The 12,937-nt window shown below is 31.9% G+C and overlaps 3 protein-coding genes across 4 annotated transcripts in view; all 3 read left to right on the plus strand.

Moving 5' to 3' along the window:
• LOC113855102 (probable inactive ATP-dependent zinc metalloprotease FTSHI 1, chloroplastic) overlaps positions 1–2,903 on the plus strand; it is an 8,340-nt gene extending 5,437 nt beyond the window's left edge. The window contains exons 10-15 of the mRNA XM_027486580.1: positions 18–132; positions 199–473; positions 1,456–1,539; positions 1,629–1,741; positions 1,836–2,085; positions 2,377–2,903. Coding sequence (XP_027342381.1) covers positions 18–132; positions 199–473; positions 1,456–1,539; positions 1,629–1,741; positions 1,836–2,085; positions 2,377–2,559 — 1,020 coding nt within the window. The 3' untranslated portion in view covers positions 2,560–2,903. The remainder of the gene's footprint in view (positions 1–17; positions 133–198; positions 474–1,455; positions 1,540–1,628; positions 1,742–1,835; positions 2,086–2,376) is intronic.
• Positions 1–10,315, plus strand: part of LOC113855103 (F-box protein SKIP8) — a 21,858-nt gene extending 11,543 nt beyond the window's left edge. The window contains exons 2-4 of the mRNA XM_027486581.1: positions 6,782–7,527; positions 8,676–8,872; positions 9,633–10,315. Coding sequence (XP_027342382.1) covers positions 7,120–7,527; positions 8,676–8,872; positions 9,633–9,888 — 861 coding nt within the window. The 5' untranslated portion in view covers positions 6,782–7,119 and the 3' untranslated portion in view covers positions 9,889–10,315. The remainder of the gene's footprint in view (positions 1–6,781; positions 7,528–8,675; positions 8,873–9,632) is intronic.
• Positions 10,316–10,814: 499 nt separating this feature from the next.
• On the plus strand, positions 10,815–12,822 carry LOC113856078. 2 transcript variants are annotated; one of them, XM_027487718.1, is made up of 2 exons: positions 10,815–11,313; positions 12,370–12,822. In XM_027487718.1, exons 1-2 carry the CDS (start codon positions 10,919–10,921, stop codon positions 12,404–12,406), a joined length of 432 nt encoding a protein of 143 aa, XP_027343519.1. In that variant the 5' UTR covers positions 10,815–10,918; the 3' UTR covers positions 12,407–12,822. The 2 variants fall into 2 exon arrangements, with proteins under 2 accessions (XP_027343519.1, XP_027343520.1); XM_027487719.1 differs by having other exon boundaries at positions 10,901–11,313; positions 12,331–12,767.
• The last annotated feature ends 115 nt before the right edge of the window (positions 12,823–12,937 follow it).

The raw sequence follows: 12,937 nt of genomic DNA on the forward strand, positions 1-12,937 counted from the left end.
GAATTTTTCTTCTGTAGATCAGGATTCGCCCCCCAAGTGCAAAAGGAAGATTTGATATCTTGAAAATTCATGCTAGCAAAGTAAAAATGTCCGAATCTGTTGATTTATCCAGCTTTGCACAGAACCTACCTGGTAAGAATTCCTTTTTTACTTATTTAATTTGTCACTTTAATGTCTGAATACACACACTTGTTTCAGGATGGACTGGAGCAAGATTGGCCCAGTTGGTCCAAGAGGCTGCTCTTGTGGCTGTCAGGAAAAGGCACAGCTCAATTCTTCAGTCAGATTTGGATGATGCAGTTGACAGACTCACAGTAGGACCTAAACGTGTTGGAATAGAATTAGGTTACCAAGGACAATGTCGTAGAGCTACTACTGAAGTGGGAGTTGCATTAACTTCTCATCTACTCCGGCGATATGAGCAGGCAAAAGTTGAATGCTGTGATCGCATCTCAATAGTACCTCGTGGTCAGGTCCTTGTTCAGCTTCCTTCACTATATTATCCTTTACTTCTTTGCGGAAATATTTTGTCAGGCTTTCTATTCTCATGTTTGAGGCTCTGCCAATACATGTTGGGAAATTGATAAAGGATATCTGATACACCCAAAACATAGTTTCATTACTGCAACATGGGAGAATCTGGTACAGAAATGTATTAAATTTGTAGCATGTGAATTATAAAGGAGAGAAAAGATAAAAAAAATAAATGAATATAGAGCTAAAAATTGTATTTAATGCTGTTTGAATGAAACATAAAATGAGTACAAAGAAAATAAGTAGAAAAGAATATAATGAGAAAGAAATATATGAAAAATGAGATGGAAAAGATTTATTGTTTGGATGGATAGAGAATAAGGGAGAAAGTAGTGAGAAAACTTTACTTGTTTGTATGAATGGAAAAAGAGCAAAAAAAGATCATTTATGAAAAATATTTTTATAATAACAATAAAAATTTTATTTTAACCAAAAATTAAAATTTTAATAAATATTTTTTAATTATTATTTTTAATACTTTTATATTATTTAAACATTTATTTTCAATAAAATAAAATAAAATAACCTTTGTCATACAAAGTCTCACCATTTTGCAAAAAATTTGTGGTGAGTCTCAAAAAATATTTTTCACTAATAAAATTATATATCTAAATGCATGAAAACTTTCTTTTCCTACACTTTTTCATTCCTACATATGATATTTCCTAAAAGTTGCGACAATTAAGGTGTTGGCAGAAAATGCAGCCCTAGATAAAAGTGAAGAGGTAGAAAATTTTGTATGGAGTCTATCTGAAATATATGCTACTTTAAGCTACTTTATTTCCATATGTATCAAACTACCATCTGCCGTCCATGCTTTACAATTCCTGGTTGGTTGGTTTTTACATAAAATTATGCTACATTGGGCTATTTGTTTGTTTTCTATATTTTTTACTCACAAAAAAGGCTTCCATTTCACAGACATTATCTCAATTGGTATTTCATCGACTTGATGATGAATCATATATGTTTGAACGTCGACCTCAATTGCTACATCGTCTTCAGGTATGTAAATGTACTCGAGTATATGTTATTTCCCTTTTTTATCTTGTTTAAATTGCTTGTTTCAGTTTTGAGTCTGTCTCGGCAAACAGGTTCTGCTTGGAGGTAGAGCTGCTGAGGAGGTCATCTATGGACGTGATACCTCAAAAGCCTCAGTCGATTACCTTGCAGATGCATCTTGGCTTGCTCGGAAAATATTAACCATGTTGGCATATTTACTTGTATTTTATTCATTTAAGTTTTTGTTTATTTTCTTGTGCTCTATATATAAGCTGCTTTTCCCCCCTATCTATTTGCAGATGGAATTTGGAGAATCCAATGGTCATACACGGAGAACCACCACCTTGGAAGAAGTCAGTTAAATTTATTGGACCAAGGATAGATTTTGAGGGGTCTCTTTATGATGACTACAACTTGATTGAACCCCCACTAAATTTTAAGCTGGACGATGAAGTTGCCCAAAGAACTGAAGAGTTGATACGTGACATGTATGGAAAGACAGTCTCTCTCCTTAGAAGTCACCATGCAGCTTTGCTCAAAGCTATTAAGGTACTTGGAGTGAGATCTGAGCATGAGTTATATTACTTTGTTGGTGAATTGTTATGGAACTATGAGAGATCTCTAATTTTTTTATATAAAAAAAAAAAAAAACTTTATGAGTGGGATGACGTTTATTTCGGTAACTGCATACAACATCTGCAAGCATCTTGAGATAGAAGAGATTATACCAGTTTAACTCCACTGTAGTGAAAATGATCCATTTAGCATTCTGTGCCTTGACTTCTTTTGCAAAATCTGTGGCAACTGATCTTTTTCAACGCTAATGTATTGGCACTGCAGGTTCTTCTCAATCAGAAGGAGATAAGTGGCGAGGAAATAGACTTCATTTTGAACAAATACCCTTCACAAACACCTTTACATCTTTTGGAGGAAGAAGATGCTGATAGCCTTCCATTCATCAAAGAACAAGTGGACGATTTGGAGTATGCCTTAAAAACTCAATCAAACGAAGAAACCGTGTGAGCTATTTCTCAATATAAGATCAAGAATTTGTTCCTGGATTCCTGGCCAATCAGTGTTTCAGATTTGGTGGCTGAATTTCAACAAGATTCGACCATGGACAATATGCTTGGGTTAATTCAAAGCTTAACTTTTCAGTGAGAACAAAAGAATATGTACTTTGTTGAGCCGTAAATTTTGCTCTTGCAATTTGTATGGAACGCGTGGCATTATAACATCTTTTAGTCAAACTGGCACAATTTACCAGGTGTTGGCTATGCTTTCAAGATATGTTTGGGTGCAAGAAAATGAGGTAAGCTATAGAAAGATTGACTTTTCATATTTTTTAAAAATAAAAATAATAAATTACATTTATCTCGGATATTTGTCTAAATGAAGGCAATTCTCAAACTGAAAGCTTTCTTTTAATATGTTAAAATAATCATTTTAATTTGTAGAGCTTTCTTACAATCTTGGTTGATTTCTTTTAAAAGGAAGACACCAATCAATTATTGACTTACACTGTCAAGATTATTTTTTAAAATTACATATATATTAATTGTTAAATACTTTAATGCATTTATTATGATAAAAAATATATATTTAAGGGTATATAATCTTTTAATTTTTTTAGCAAATTAACAACTTTTACCATAAATTGAAAATAGATTTATTTTTAACAAATTATAGAAACCATAAATGCGATACCTAGTATCTGGAATTGATGTATTTCTCTAAAATTGTATCATTGCTTATTATCTTCTTTTTCTTATAAAATTTTTGTATTTTATACCACTAAGAGATCGGCTTCGTACTGATGCATGGTCGAGACAGTGATTAATGGGCCTGACCATGACCCGAATGGGGACATTAGGTCGAAGATATTAATTATATTAAAATGGTCCTAATTGTGTAAGCCTAATGAAATAAGAATACAATTTTCTCTTTTAAAAGGAGAAAATATTGGCATATGCTTCCTTTTCATTATTAATAAATATATTTTTAAAATTTGGACTGAGTATGAAATTTCATGTTTCTAAAAATAAAATAACTCTAGAAAGCTTGAAATAAAGACACGACATGATCAAACCTCTCTGCTGGCGTAGCTTGTTGGAATTGTTTGGTCCAGACATGTCAATTTGTGTATTGAAAATATGTTGATAGTGCAAGGCCTGCCAATGAAAGAGACCAACCAATAAATCAGGTAATGGCATAAAAACCTAGAGAAATTGAAAGAGAAGAAGAGGACAAGGACACAAACACATACACGATGTTCCAACTTCCCAGAGATCCTTAATCTCTGACTTGCTTTGCCAAGGGCTTTATAAGTTATATGGTAGTTTGGTTTCTCTTTCCCAAATATGGTATTGTTGTCTCATATCCAATTGTTTGATGTGCATCTGCAACACAGATTCACCTTCGTTGGCCCCTTCTTCTGCATTAAAATCTTCACACCACTGTCACCATCTGCCTTGCCATTTTGCTATTGTTTGCATTCCTATTATAGGGTTGGAATCTTGCTCAAAATCTAAACCCCCCCCCCCCCCTTTGGCTGTGATTAAAAAATATATATTTTTTACAACATAAGCGATCCTTTGATTTCATTTTTTTTCTGGTTATAAAAATGAAAATATGTTCTTATTCTTCGTTCTATTTTTAATTATTTGTATAAGAAATACTAAAAAAAACTTTTTTTTATTTTTACTAGTTCTTATGTAAATATTTAAAAATAAAATAACATTTTTATAAATAAAAACAAAAATTATTTTTCCAAGCAAAATAATTCTATAATTTCACTATTTTATTATATTTTTAAGTGTTGTATATTTTAATTTAACTTTTTTACCGTTGCTTGAACCATACAATGAATACATAAATATGTAAAAATTATCTAAATTATAAACTTTGTTTGAAATTTTATTTTATTTTTTTTGAGAAGAAGAGAAAAGAAAATGACTTATATAATATTTATCTTTATTTAAAAGTTTTTGGATGAAAAGAAGAATGATCATAAATCTTTCAAAACATTCTTAATCTCATATTTTAAAATTCTTTAAATTTTGAAGATTTTGTATTAATCACTTTTCCTTCATTTCTTTCTTTTTCTTTTAAATCTTTTTATTTTCTTTCTTTTTAAACTCTAACAAATCTTAAAATTCAATATTCTAGCCCTTAAAAAAATTAAATGTGAAACATGAAAAATTATTAGATATTCTCCCAAACTTCATCAAATTATCAACCCAATTTAGCTACAAATCTTAATTTAAAAAGAATAGAGTCTGGAAGATATTTATTAATTTAACAAGTTACAAAATAAACAACTTTGACTTTTTGACTTAGGGTTTAGTTTCTTCAAATGATACAAAATAATGAAATTATTTGTAAGATATTAACATTATTGAAGTACAGTTAAAAGAGTTTATAGAAAATTTATAAATTTTTTATAATTTTATTTTAATACTTTTTAATTATTAAAATAAGAAATAGTTTGATTTAATTAGTGAACTAGCTAAAAGTACAGTAAAAATCATAATATAAAAAAAAAATATAGTATTTATATAACTGGACTTATACTATTTCAAATTTATCCTTTAAACGAGTAACATACACATAAACTAAATGTTAAAATTAATATTATTCTTTAACTATTAAACAAATCCTAAATTTATTAACAAATACTTTAAAAGTAAACTTATTTGTACTGCTAGTTAAAGATTAATTTATAAAGATTGAAGAATATTAACAAATAATAAAAGAAATTTTATATTTGAAACTAATTATTTTATTTTAGACATGTTCTTGTCATTAAATATATTTAAGTGAATTTTAAAATATTGCGTGATATTATATAACTATTTTTTTTTTTATGTCTGCGCTTCAAATATTTTCTTTAGTCAATAACAAAGACAAATTTTTTTCAGAAAGATCATTGAAGTAGGTATAACTCATCTTTACAATATATATATATATATATATATATATATATATATATATATATATAATTTTTAATTTTTTATTACTTGAGAATTAATGTTACAATTTTGTTGGTAAAATTTATTAAAAAAAATAATGAGAATCATAAGTTATTTTATAAACTCTTGTTTTAATATTCACTTTATAAACTCTTTCAAATGCTATATATTATATAAGTCTATATTATTACATATTTAGTAATGTTTTGTATTGAATTGGATTAGATAAAATAATAATTTAATTTTTTAAAATAATAATTAAAAGTATACTATACTCATTTGCAACTGTTAGATTGTATTTATTTTTAGAGAAATAAAAGTACTTAAGTATATAAAAGAAGAAGAAGAAAAAACCAGGACCATTATGTGCATTTAATAAATTAAGTTTGTACATATATGAACAAAATTCTTAGTGTGATATGGTAAGATTTCCAAAGCAAAAGAGACAAATAACACTGGTTTTTTTTCTTTATTTAACAAGTCATATATATATATATATATATATATAATAATAATAATAATAAATATGTTAAAAATATATCCTTAATTAATATTTTTAGAAAAAATAATATACATTTACTTATAAATCAAATATAATTTATTTTTCCAAACTTAAACCAAATAATTAACAGAGGCATTGATATCTAATTAAAATGATATAAGCACCAATAATTATATTTTTGTTTAACAAGTGTCGTATAAAAATTATTCAATGATAAGAATATATTGAATACATAATTTACATTTTTCATGATAAAAATGTATACATAAATTATCTAAAAGAAATACATTAAATAAAAAATCAAAATATAATTAAGTTCAGTGTCTATTTAAATTACCAGTTGAAAAAATTAAGCATACATTGATTAATAAAAATAGAATTGATATCAATTTTAGCACATTGAAAAATATATTCTATGTTTGACTTGATTTTGAAATGAAGAATTGTTTAATCCACGGTCTAGTGTATTAGGCAAGAAATTAAATATATATATTTTTATTAAAAACATATTAAGATGCATTGAAGATTATATAAAAATAAATTAAAAAATATTTTAAATTAATAAATTTAATACAATGGTTGAAATGTGTCTTAAAACAAAGGTGGCTCAATTTCACTGCCAAAACCAAAAAGGTTGACGTGGGATGATAAATAAAAACATAATTAGACTTAATTTCATGCGGAAAACCCAAATCAAATAACTGATAGAGTGATTAATGTCTAATTAATTAGAATCCAAATGCCCCTTTGAATAATTGAGCCAGAGAGAGAGCACAGAACAGCACAGGTTCTCGTGTTAGTTTGAGGAAGAGTGAGTGAGTGAGTGAGATTAGCAGCGCCACTTTCCACTACCCTCACTCACCGGTTCGCTCTCAACTCCAAGCCTTGCAAGTCTGCCACCCAAACCCAACCCAACCCAACCAATACCCCACCCCTTCCCTTCGCTTCCCCTTTCTCTTCAAATCCTCAAACTTAGGGTTTCCGAACAAAACTAAAACCCACTAGCCGGAACAACCAACAACAACAACAATTGTATAATATATATTAAATAGATAGATATTAAATTAGGGTTTTCATGTTCTTCCAATGCCAAGTTTTGATGTCTTATGAATGGAGATTTTCTCTGTCTTCTCGTCGGAACCATCCCTTGTCGCCGTCACGGTGACTGCGCTCTGTTTTCTTCTCGCGCTGTTCTCTCTCCGTCGATCATTCTCGCCGCCCAGGAAGCAGCACTGCGATTGCGCCTCCAATTCTGATTCCGCCGGCGCCGTCCCCTACTTGAACGGCGGGGCTGCCCAAATGCTGGAGCCCAGTCCCGTTCAAACTCCGGCTCCGGCTCCAGCTGCGTTGTCGGAGCGGCGAACGGGGTCGTCGATGATGGAAGAACTGGTTCCGGAGATTACGACGCATGCTCTGAGTTACTTGGATTACCCAAGTTTGTGTCGCCTTTCGATGACCAATTCTTTGATGCGTAAAGCTGCGAATGATGATAATGCCTGGAAGGCCCTTTATCACAAGGTGAATTCGATTTCTCAGTGCTTCTCTTTTTCTTCAATTGTTGTTATATGCTAAACTATTAGGATTTTCCAATTTTTTATGCACTTCTTTTATACCATTTTTCTAGAGCTGAGTTTTTAGAAATTTGTGGAGTAACCATTTGGCCCTAACTGCATGCTTCCTATTTGTTTCCTTTGGCACATTACAACAATCAAGGCTTATCCACTAGGTGAAGTGGGCTAGACTTATCCCAGTAGGTGAGGTTGGATACATGATCACAACTAAATTTTTAGAAATATTATTAATCAAATGATCTCCTTTAATAAATTACTCTTAGGTTCTTATGGCTCTCCTCCTACCTGTTTTTGCAAGACTAAAAGTCATTTTCTTTGGCACATTGAAGGAAAGATATGAATTGAAACATATTAGGTGTTATCTTTAAATTTTCTCAAACCTTAATGACATTTTACTTCAAAATTTCACATTCAAAGTTATCTTACTCCGTTTGGCATTTGGATGGCTTTGCACTGCCACCATAAGGTTTCTTAGAGAAGAACCTTAGAAGAGAAGAAGAAGTGGGGTTAAGGTTTCTGTTTGGAAAATTGTTGATGGAGAAACACTTGGAAGTGTTTTTCCCCGCTTAGATTGTCCAATGTGGTGCTTTTCCATCTTCATTATGTTATAGAAACTGTTATTAATGTATATTTGGGAGTATGAAGAAACAGTAACGTATTACCTTTCTTGGCATGACCGATGATGAGGAGGCAAAGTGGATTGATCCGTTTGGACTTCGACTTGTGGTGCCAGTCTCTTCCTACAACCAAATAATTATTGCCCTTATAATTGTGGTGTTTTAACTGGAGAAAAGTTGATTTGTCTGTTGCGTTACTCATTACTCGCCTTCAACATCCAGAGAAGACACGTATCTTCTCTTCCCTTACCCAGTTGTAAAGAGGTGTAGTAGAATGGTGAAATGATATAGGGGACGTTATTATGTTGTAGGATAAAGGTATAAAGCACATTGACATGAATAATAACTATCCTCTATTTTGTCGTATCGAATTGATAGTGTTTGTCATTACTTTCATTGGATTTCATAGACAAACTTCATCATTCTCATTTTGTCTTTTGTATCTTCAATGATAACCATTTTGAATTTCTGTTTTTAGGACTTTACTTTGGAACAAGATAGTATTACACCCACTAATGGGTGGAAGGCCTACTATGCTGCAACAAGAGCAATTGTGAATATTAATACAGAATTCTTCAACATTGTTAGAGATAAGTCTATTCCAGCAATGAGTCGTTTTTGGCTAAATGCAGATTATGTGAAGTGCATTCATGCCTCAGGAGAACTCTTTTCTGGGTATGTATTTTTGTTTCTTAAGTTCTATTTTAAAATTATCCATTTTGCAGAAGTAATTCTTCGCATTTTTGGACTTGCGGTTCAAGTTGATTTTTTGTTGTGACATGGATGGTATATGCTGTGATACCTGAAAAGATTGTTTATCAAGTCCAATATATATCATATTGGCAAAAGTTTTTTGGATGCTTATATCTGACTTTGGTCACTGAGTTTCATATTTTATCAGTGATTTAAGCCTGGAGAGGATATATAATTCTTATGTTATACCCATGTAAGGTTTCACTCCTTACCACAGATATTTTTTGGGGATAAGAAAAGCATATTATAATTTGGTTCCCAGTGGGAACCCTGCCCTTCCCCTTCCCTTTTCCTCCTTCATGTTTATTCTGTTATGGCAGGCTGTGTTCCTAGTGTTGGAGACATCTCATCTACCATGTTAGCAATATGGTGGTCCAAAATTCCCATCGGTGTTGTTTTAGGATATTTTGAATGAACACCCCTCTAGTATACTATTTTCATGCCCTTAAGACTTGTTTTGCATTAATTTGGAGCTTGATGCTTCAGAGATACAAGCAGTTTGAACATATGATAGAATATTTTCGTTCTTGGAAAAATATCATATTTATTCCATTTGTAATTCTTTCTAAAGTGGTTGCAATCTTGTGAAACTTATATATCCATTTTTTTTCCTACTTCAGTCTAATTGCCACGGTACTAGTGAGCAATTATGAGTTCAGTAACACGATCGTCCATGCTACAGGTATAATGCGGTAATGCAGAGTTGGCAACTCGTATTCAACTGGGAGCAAGGATTGAACTTTCAGGTTCGAGACGTACGTGCTCGGGTCTTGACAGACATGGCTTGGGTTACCATGAAAACAAATGTTGCTGATCTGGATACAGGGCCATTCAATGTGACCAATGTTTTTGAATTCCATAATGGACGGTGGTATATGGTTCATCACCACAGTTCTGTGATGAATGGGGAGGTGGAGCACCAGATTGTGCATGGATAATAGTGAGAGATGATACATTGTTATGTCTGATACTGGTTACAAAGGTGGTTTTATTTACAGAAGCAAGATGCTTGAAATTTTTGTGATTTCTTTGGAAGATCCTTTTTTAGTTTACAATGTTAGTTTCATTTTTATACTGTATATAAGACAGGAAGTCGCAATGGCTATGGCGCCAGAAAAGAGTTATAAGTACAGTAATTGGATTTAAGTAAACACATATGATGGGTGGAAAGGATGGCTAGCTGTGAAATGAAACGTTGGATCAGGACGTTCGCTGGCATCAAATCTTAAAGGCGAGACTTGTAAAAACCAAGGCTAAGGAGGCAAATGCAAAAGCATTCTCCATTTTTGTCGTGCATCTTAGCAATGTGCATTTTTTTTACTGTGAGTTGAATTTTGAATCTTATGCTAACAAAATGATGATTTTACTGTAAAGCTATTAGAGATTTAGAATTGGTGGCCAAGAAGTATTGCTTTTCCTCCGACAAGGCGATGATAATCATGAAACAGATTTTGGATATCAAAGGGAAACGAAAATAATCATGTACAGATTGAGAATGTGCCGAAAATTTCCAAAACGATATTATCAGACTGTTTACATTAGTCTCTAAAGCAATGTAAATCAAAACTAAATCACAATTTAAGAAATATTGACAAGAGTTAATTAGTCTCTAAAGGTAAAATTAATTCTTGCCTCTTTTCTAATAAAAATATGTAATTTAGATTAATTATACATGTATTTTGATCATATTTAATGATTAAAAGTTTTTTTTAAATTAATTGTATTTAACTTTAAAGGGACGAATATTGTTTAGCTCTACTGTCTGTCATGAAAATGGATTTTTGATACGTTTTAAAAAGAATGCTTAATGGTTAATTTGAATACTAATTTATTATAAGAAATCTCGAATGAGATTCATAATTATGCGGAATGAGTAATGAGTGGTGAAGTGGGTGCCTCGTTAGCAGCCTCACAAATAAAAACAGTGGTGCTCGTTATCCATGCTAAAGAGTTTAAGAGCGAGAGAGAATGACAATATCTCTTTTCTCAGTTCCTACGCCTCATCAGGCACAATTGTACAAGAACAATTACTCATACCCTTCTTTTCCAAAGTTAACTATTCCTCTGTGCTCTCCTTCCACTCCAACTTCTGTTATAGAAGAAGAGGGTACTTCTCCTTCACCAGATGACCCATCTGAATATTTGCCAAACAGCGGTTGTAAGGGGTGTGGAAGAGAAGAAATGGAGAAAGGATGCAATGGGGAAGGAAGGATTCAGGGTGGTATTGCAAATGTACCCGGCTTTGGCTGGTGGCCCATTAAGGCTTACAGGCCATGCCCTTCATTCGTGGCATCTGGTGGTAGGTATAGGCGACAAGGACAAAGCATGGACGAGGTTATCTCACCCACTAGCTCCAAGCCTAGGTACATCACCTTCTCACGCACTATAATCTTTTATCTTATTCTTTGTTACTACTTATGATTCATCAAACCTGCAATATTACCTTTGTGTGCTTTTAAGAAATTGTTAAGATGTCTAAGAATATTGTCAGAATAATGCTTGTAAGGCTTAAACAGTCATCTTCCGGGTAACTAGGTTTTGTGAGTGAGATAGACTTAATATTTTTACTATAGCATCAGAATGTTTAACTATTGGGCTAATTTTTAGTTCTTCAAATTTTACGTGCTAGATGTCCAGTACTGAACATAATAGGAGTGTTAACTGTTAAGATGTACCATATTAGCTAAAAATATGGTCAAAATACTCCTTATAAGGTTTAGACAATTCTCTTCCTAAGAGCTAGCTTTTAAGTGAGTTAGGTTCATTATTTCTAATAATAGGGGCTCAAGTTCCATTTTTGAGAAGAGTATCTTCTGAACAAATACAAACTAGTTTTGGTGCAGGTGGTCTTTCATTGATTATTGAATGCCTTAACTATTGATTTGGCGAATATCTGGTTGGGACTTAGTTGAGTAGAAGGTCTTTAGATCTGCATGCTGATTGCACGAGAAGCACATAATCTTATTTTGCGTCTGTTTTCCACTTCATTTGCGGTTGATTGTACATTCTTACAAGTTTATGCAGATGATTGAAAAGCTTGAGATTGTTATCAACTGAAGTGTCCTTGTTTGTTTCCATGTTATGGACCAAGGAATTTTAGTACTGAAGGGGAATTCTTTATCTTGAATGATCCAAATTACTGTCTGAACTCTTCGTGTATTAATCTTATTATAAAGTTAAGGTGACATTGTGTTTTTCTAAGAGTCTGGGTTTTATTTATCATGGTTTTCTGATCTTTCATGCACCCTTTTTAGCTTCTAATTAGCCAAATTAATGTTCAAACTTGTTTATTGATCTTATAAAGTGGGTTGAGGTGACATTCTATTTGAGAATCTGAGTTCTAATTACTGTGATTTCTAATCTTTCATGTACCTCTTTAGCTTCTAATGAGTGATGTATAATGGTGCCAAAATTTTCAGAAACAAAAAGGAAGATCCGAAGAAATTTAAGAGGTAAAAATGTTCAGGAGGAGTACACCAGACATTGCTTTGTTGAGGTGAAATAAAACCTGTAGCTTCAAGGAGAAGGGGAAGAAAATGTCAGTGATATTCTGGTTTGCTACAGATGTTAAACTCAATATTCTGCAAGGACTATGGAAATGTGTAACATATCTTATCAATGCATTGGTAAATAGGGGATGTCATTTAATCATGCATGTTGGATGTCTTTGAATCTCAACAGCTTTTTTCTTTTCATTCATAACCAGTTCAACTGATATAGAATTGGGCTAAAGTAGGGATATTTCTCTCCTTTGTTTAAAATAAGTTTAAGGTTCTGTAATTTAAGTTAGGGAAGTACACCCTTGTTTTAACTTTGAAGGACTAAAAATGATTTTAACACATACAGAATGAATAATGTCAAATTTTGAGATTGAGTTATTTACTATTACTTCGAGAACAGGGCAATTCCATGGCTACTATCCGATATTATCTAAGTATTGATTATTTATAGCTAAGAAATGAAGCACCAATCAACTATAATTTTGTA

The sequence above is a fragment of the Abrus precatorius genome, unplaced genomic scaffold, assembly GCF_003935025.1.
Source record: "Abrus precatorius isolate BTA unplaced genomic scaffold, Abrus_2018 Scaffold11, whole genome shotgun sequence".
NCBI lineage: Eukaryota > Viridiplantae > Streptophyta > Magnoliopsida > Fabales > Fabaceae > Abrus > Abrus precatorius.

What these genes read in the sequence shown, in the direction of transcription:
- LOC113856078 (XM_027487718.1), top strand. Translation starts at nt 10,919, where the DNA reads ATGACAATATCTCTTTTCTCAGTTCCTACGCCTCATCAGGCACAATTG. An exon ending in CCCACTAGCTCCAAGCCTAG is followed by an intron (nt 11,314 to 12,369) that starts GTACATCACCTT and finishes CAAAATTTTCAG; the next exon opens with AAACAAAAAGGAAGATCCGA.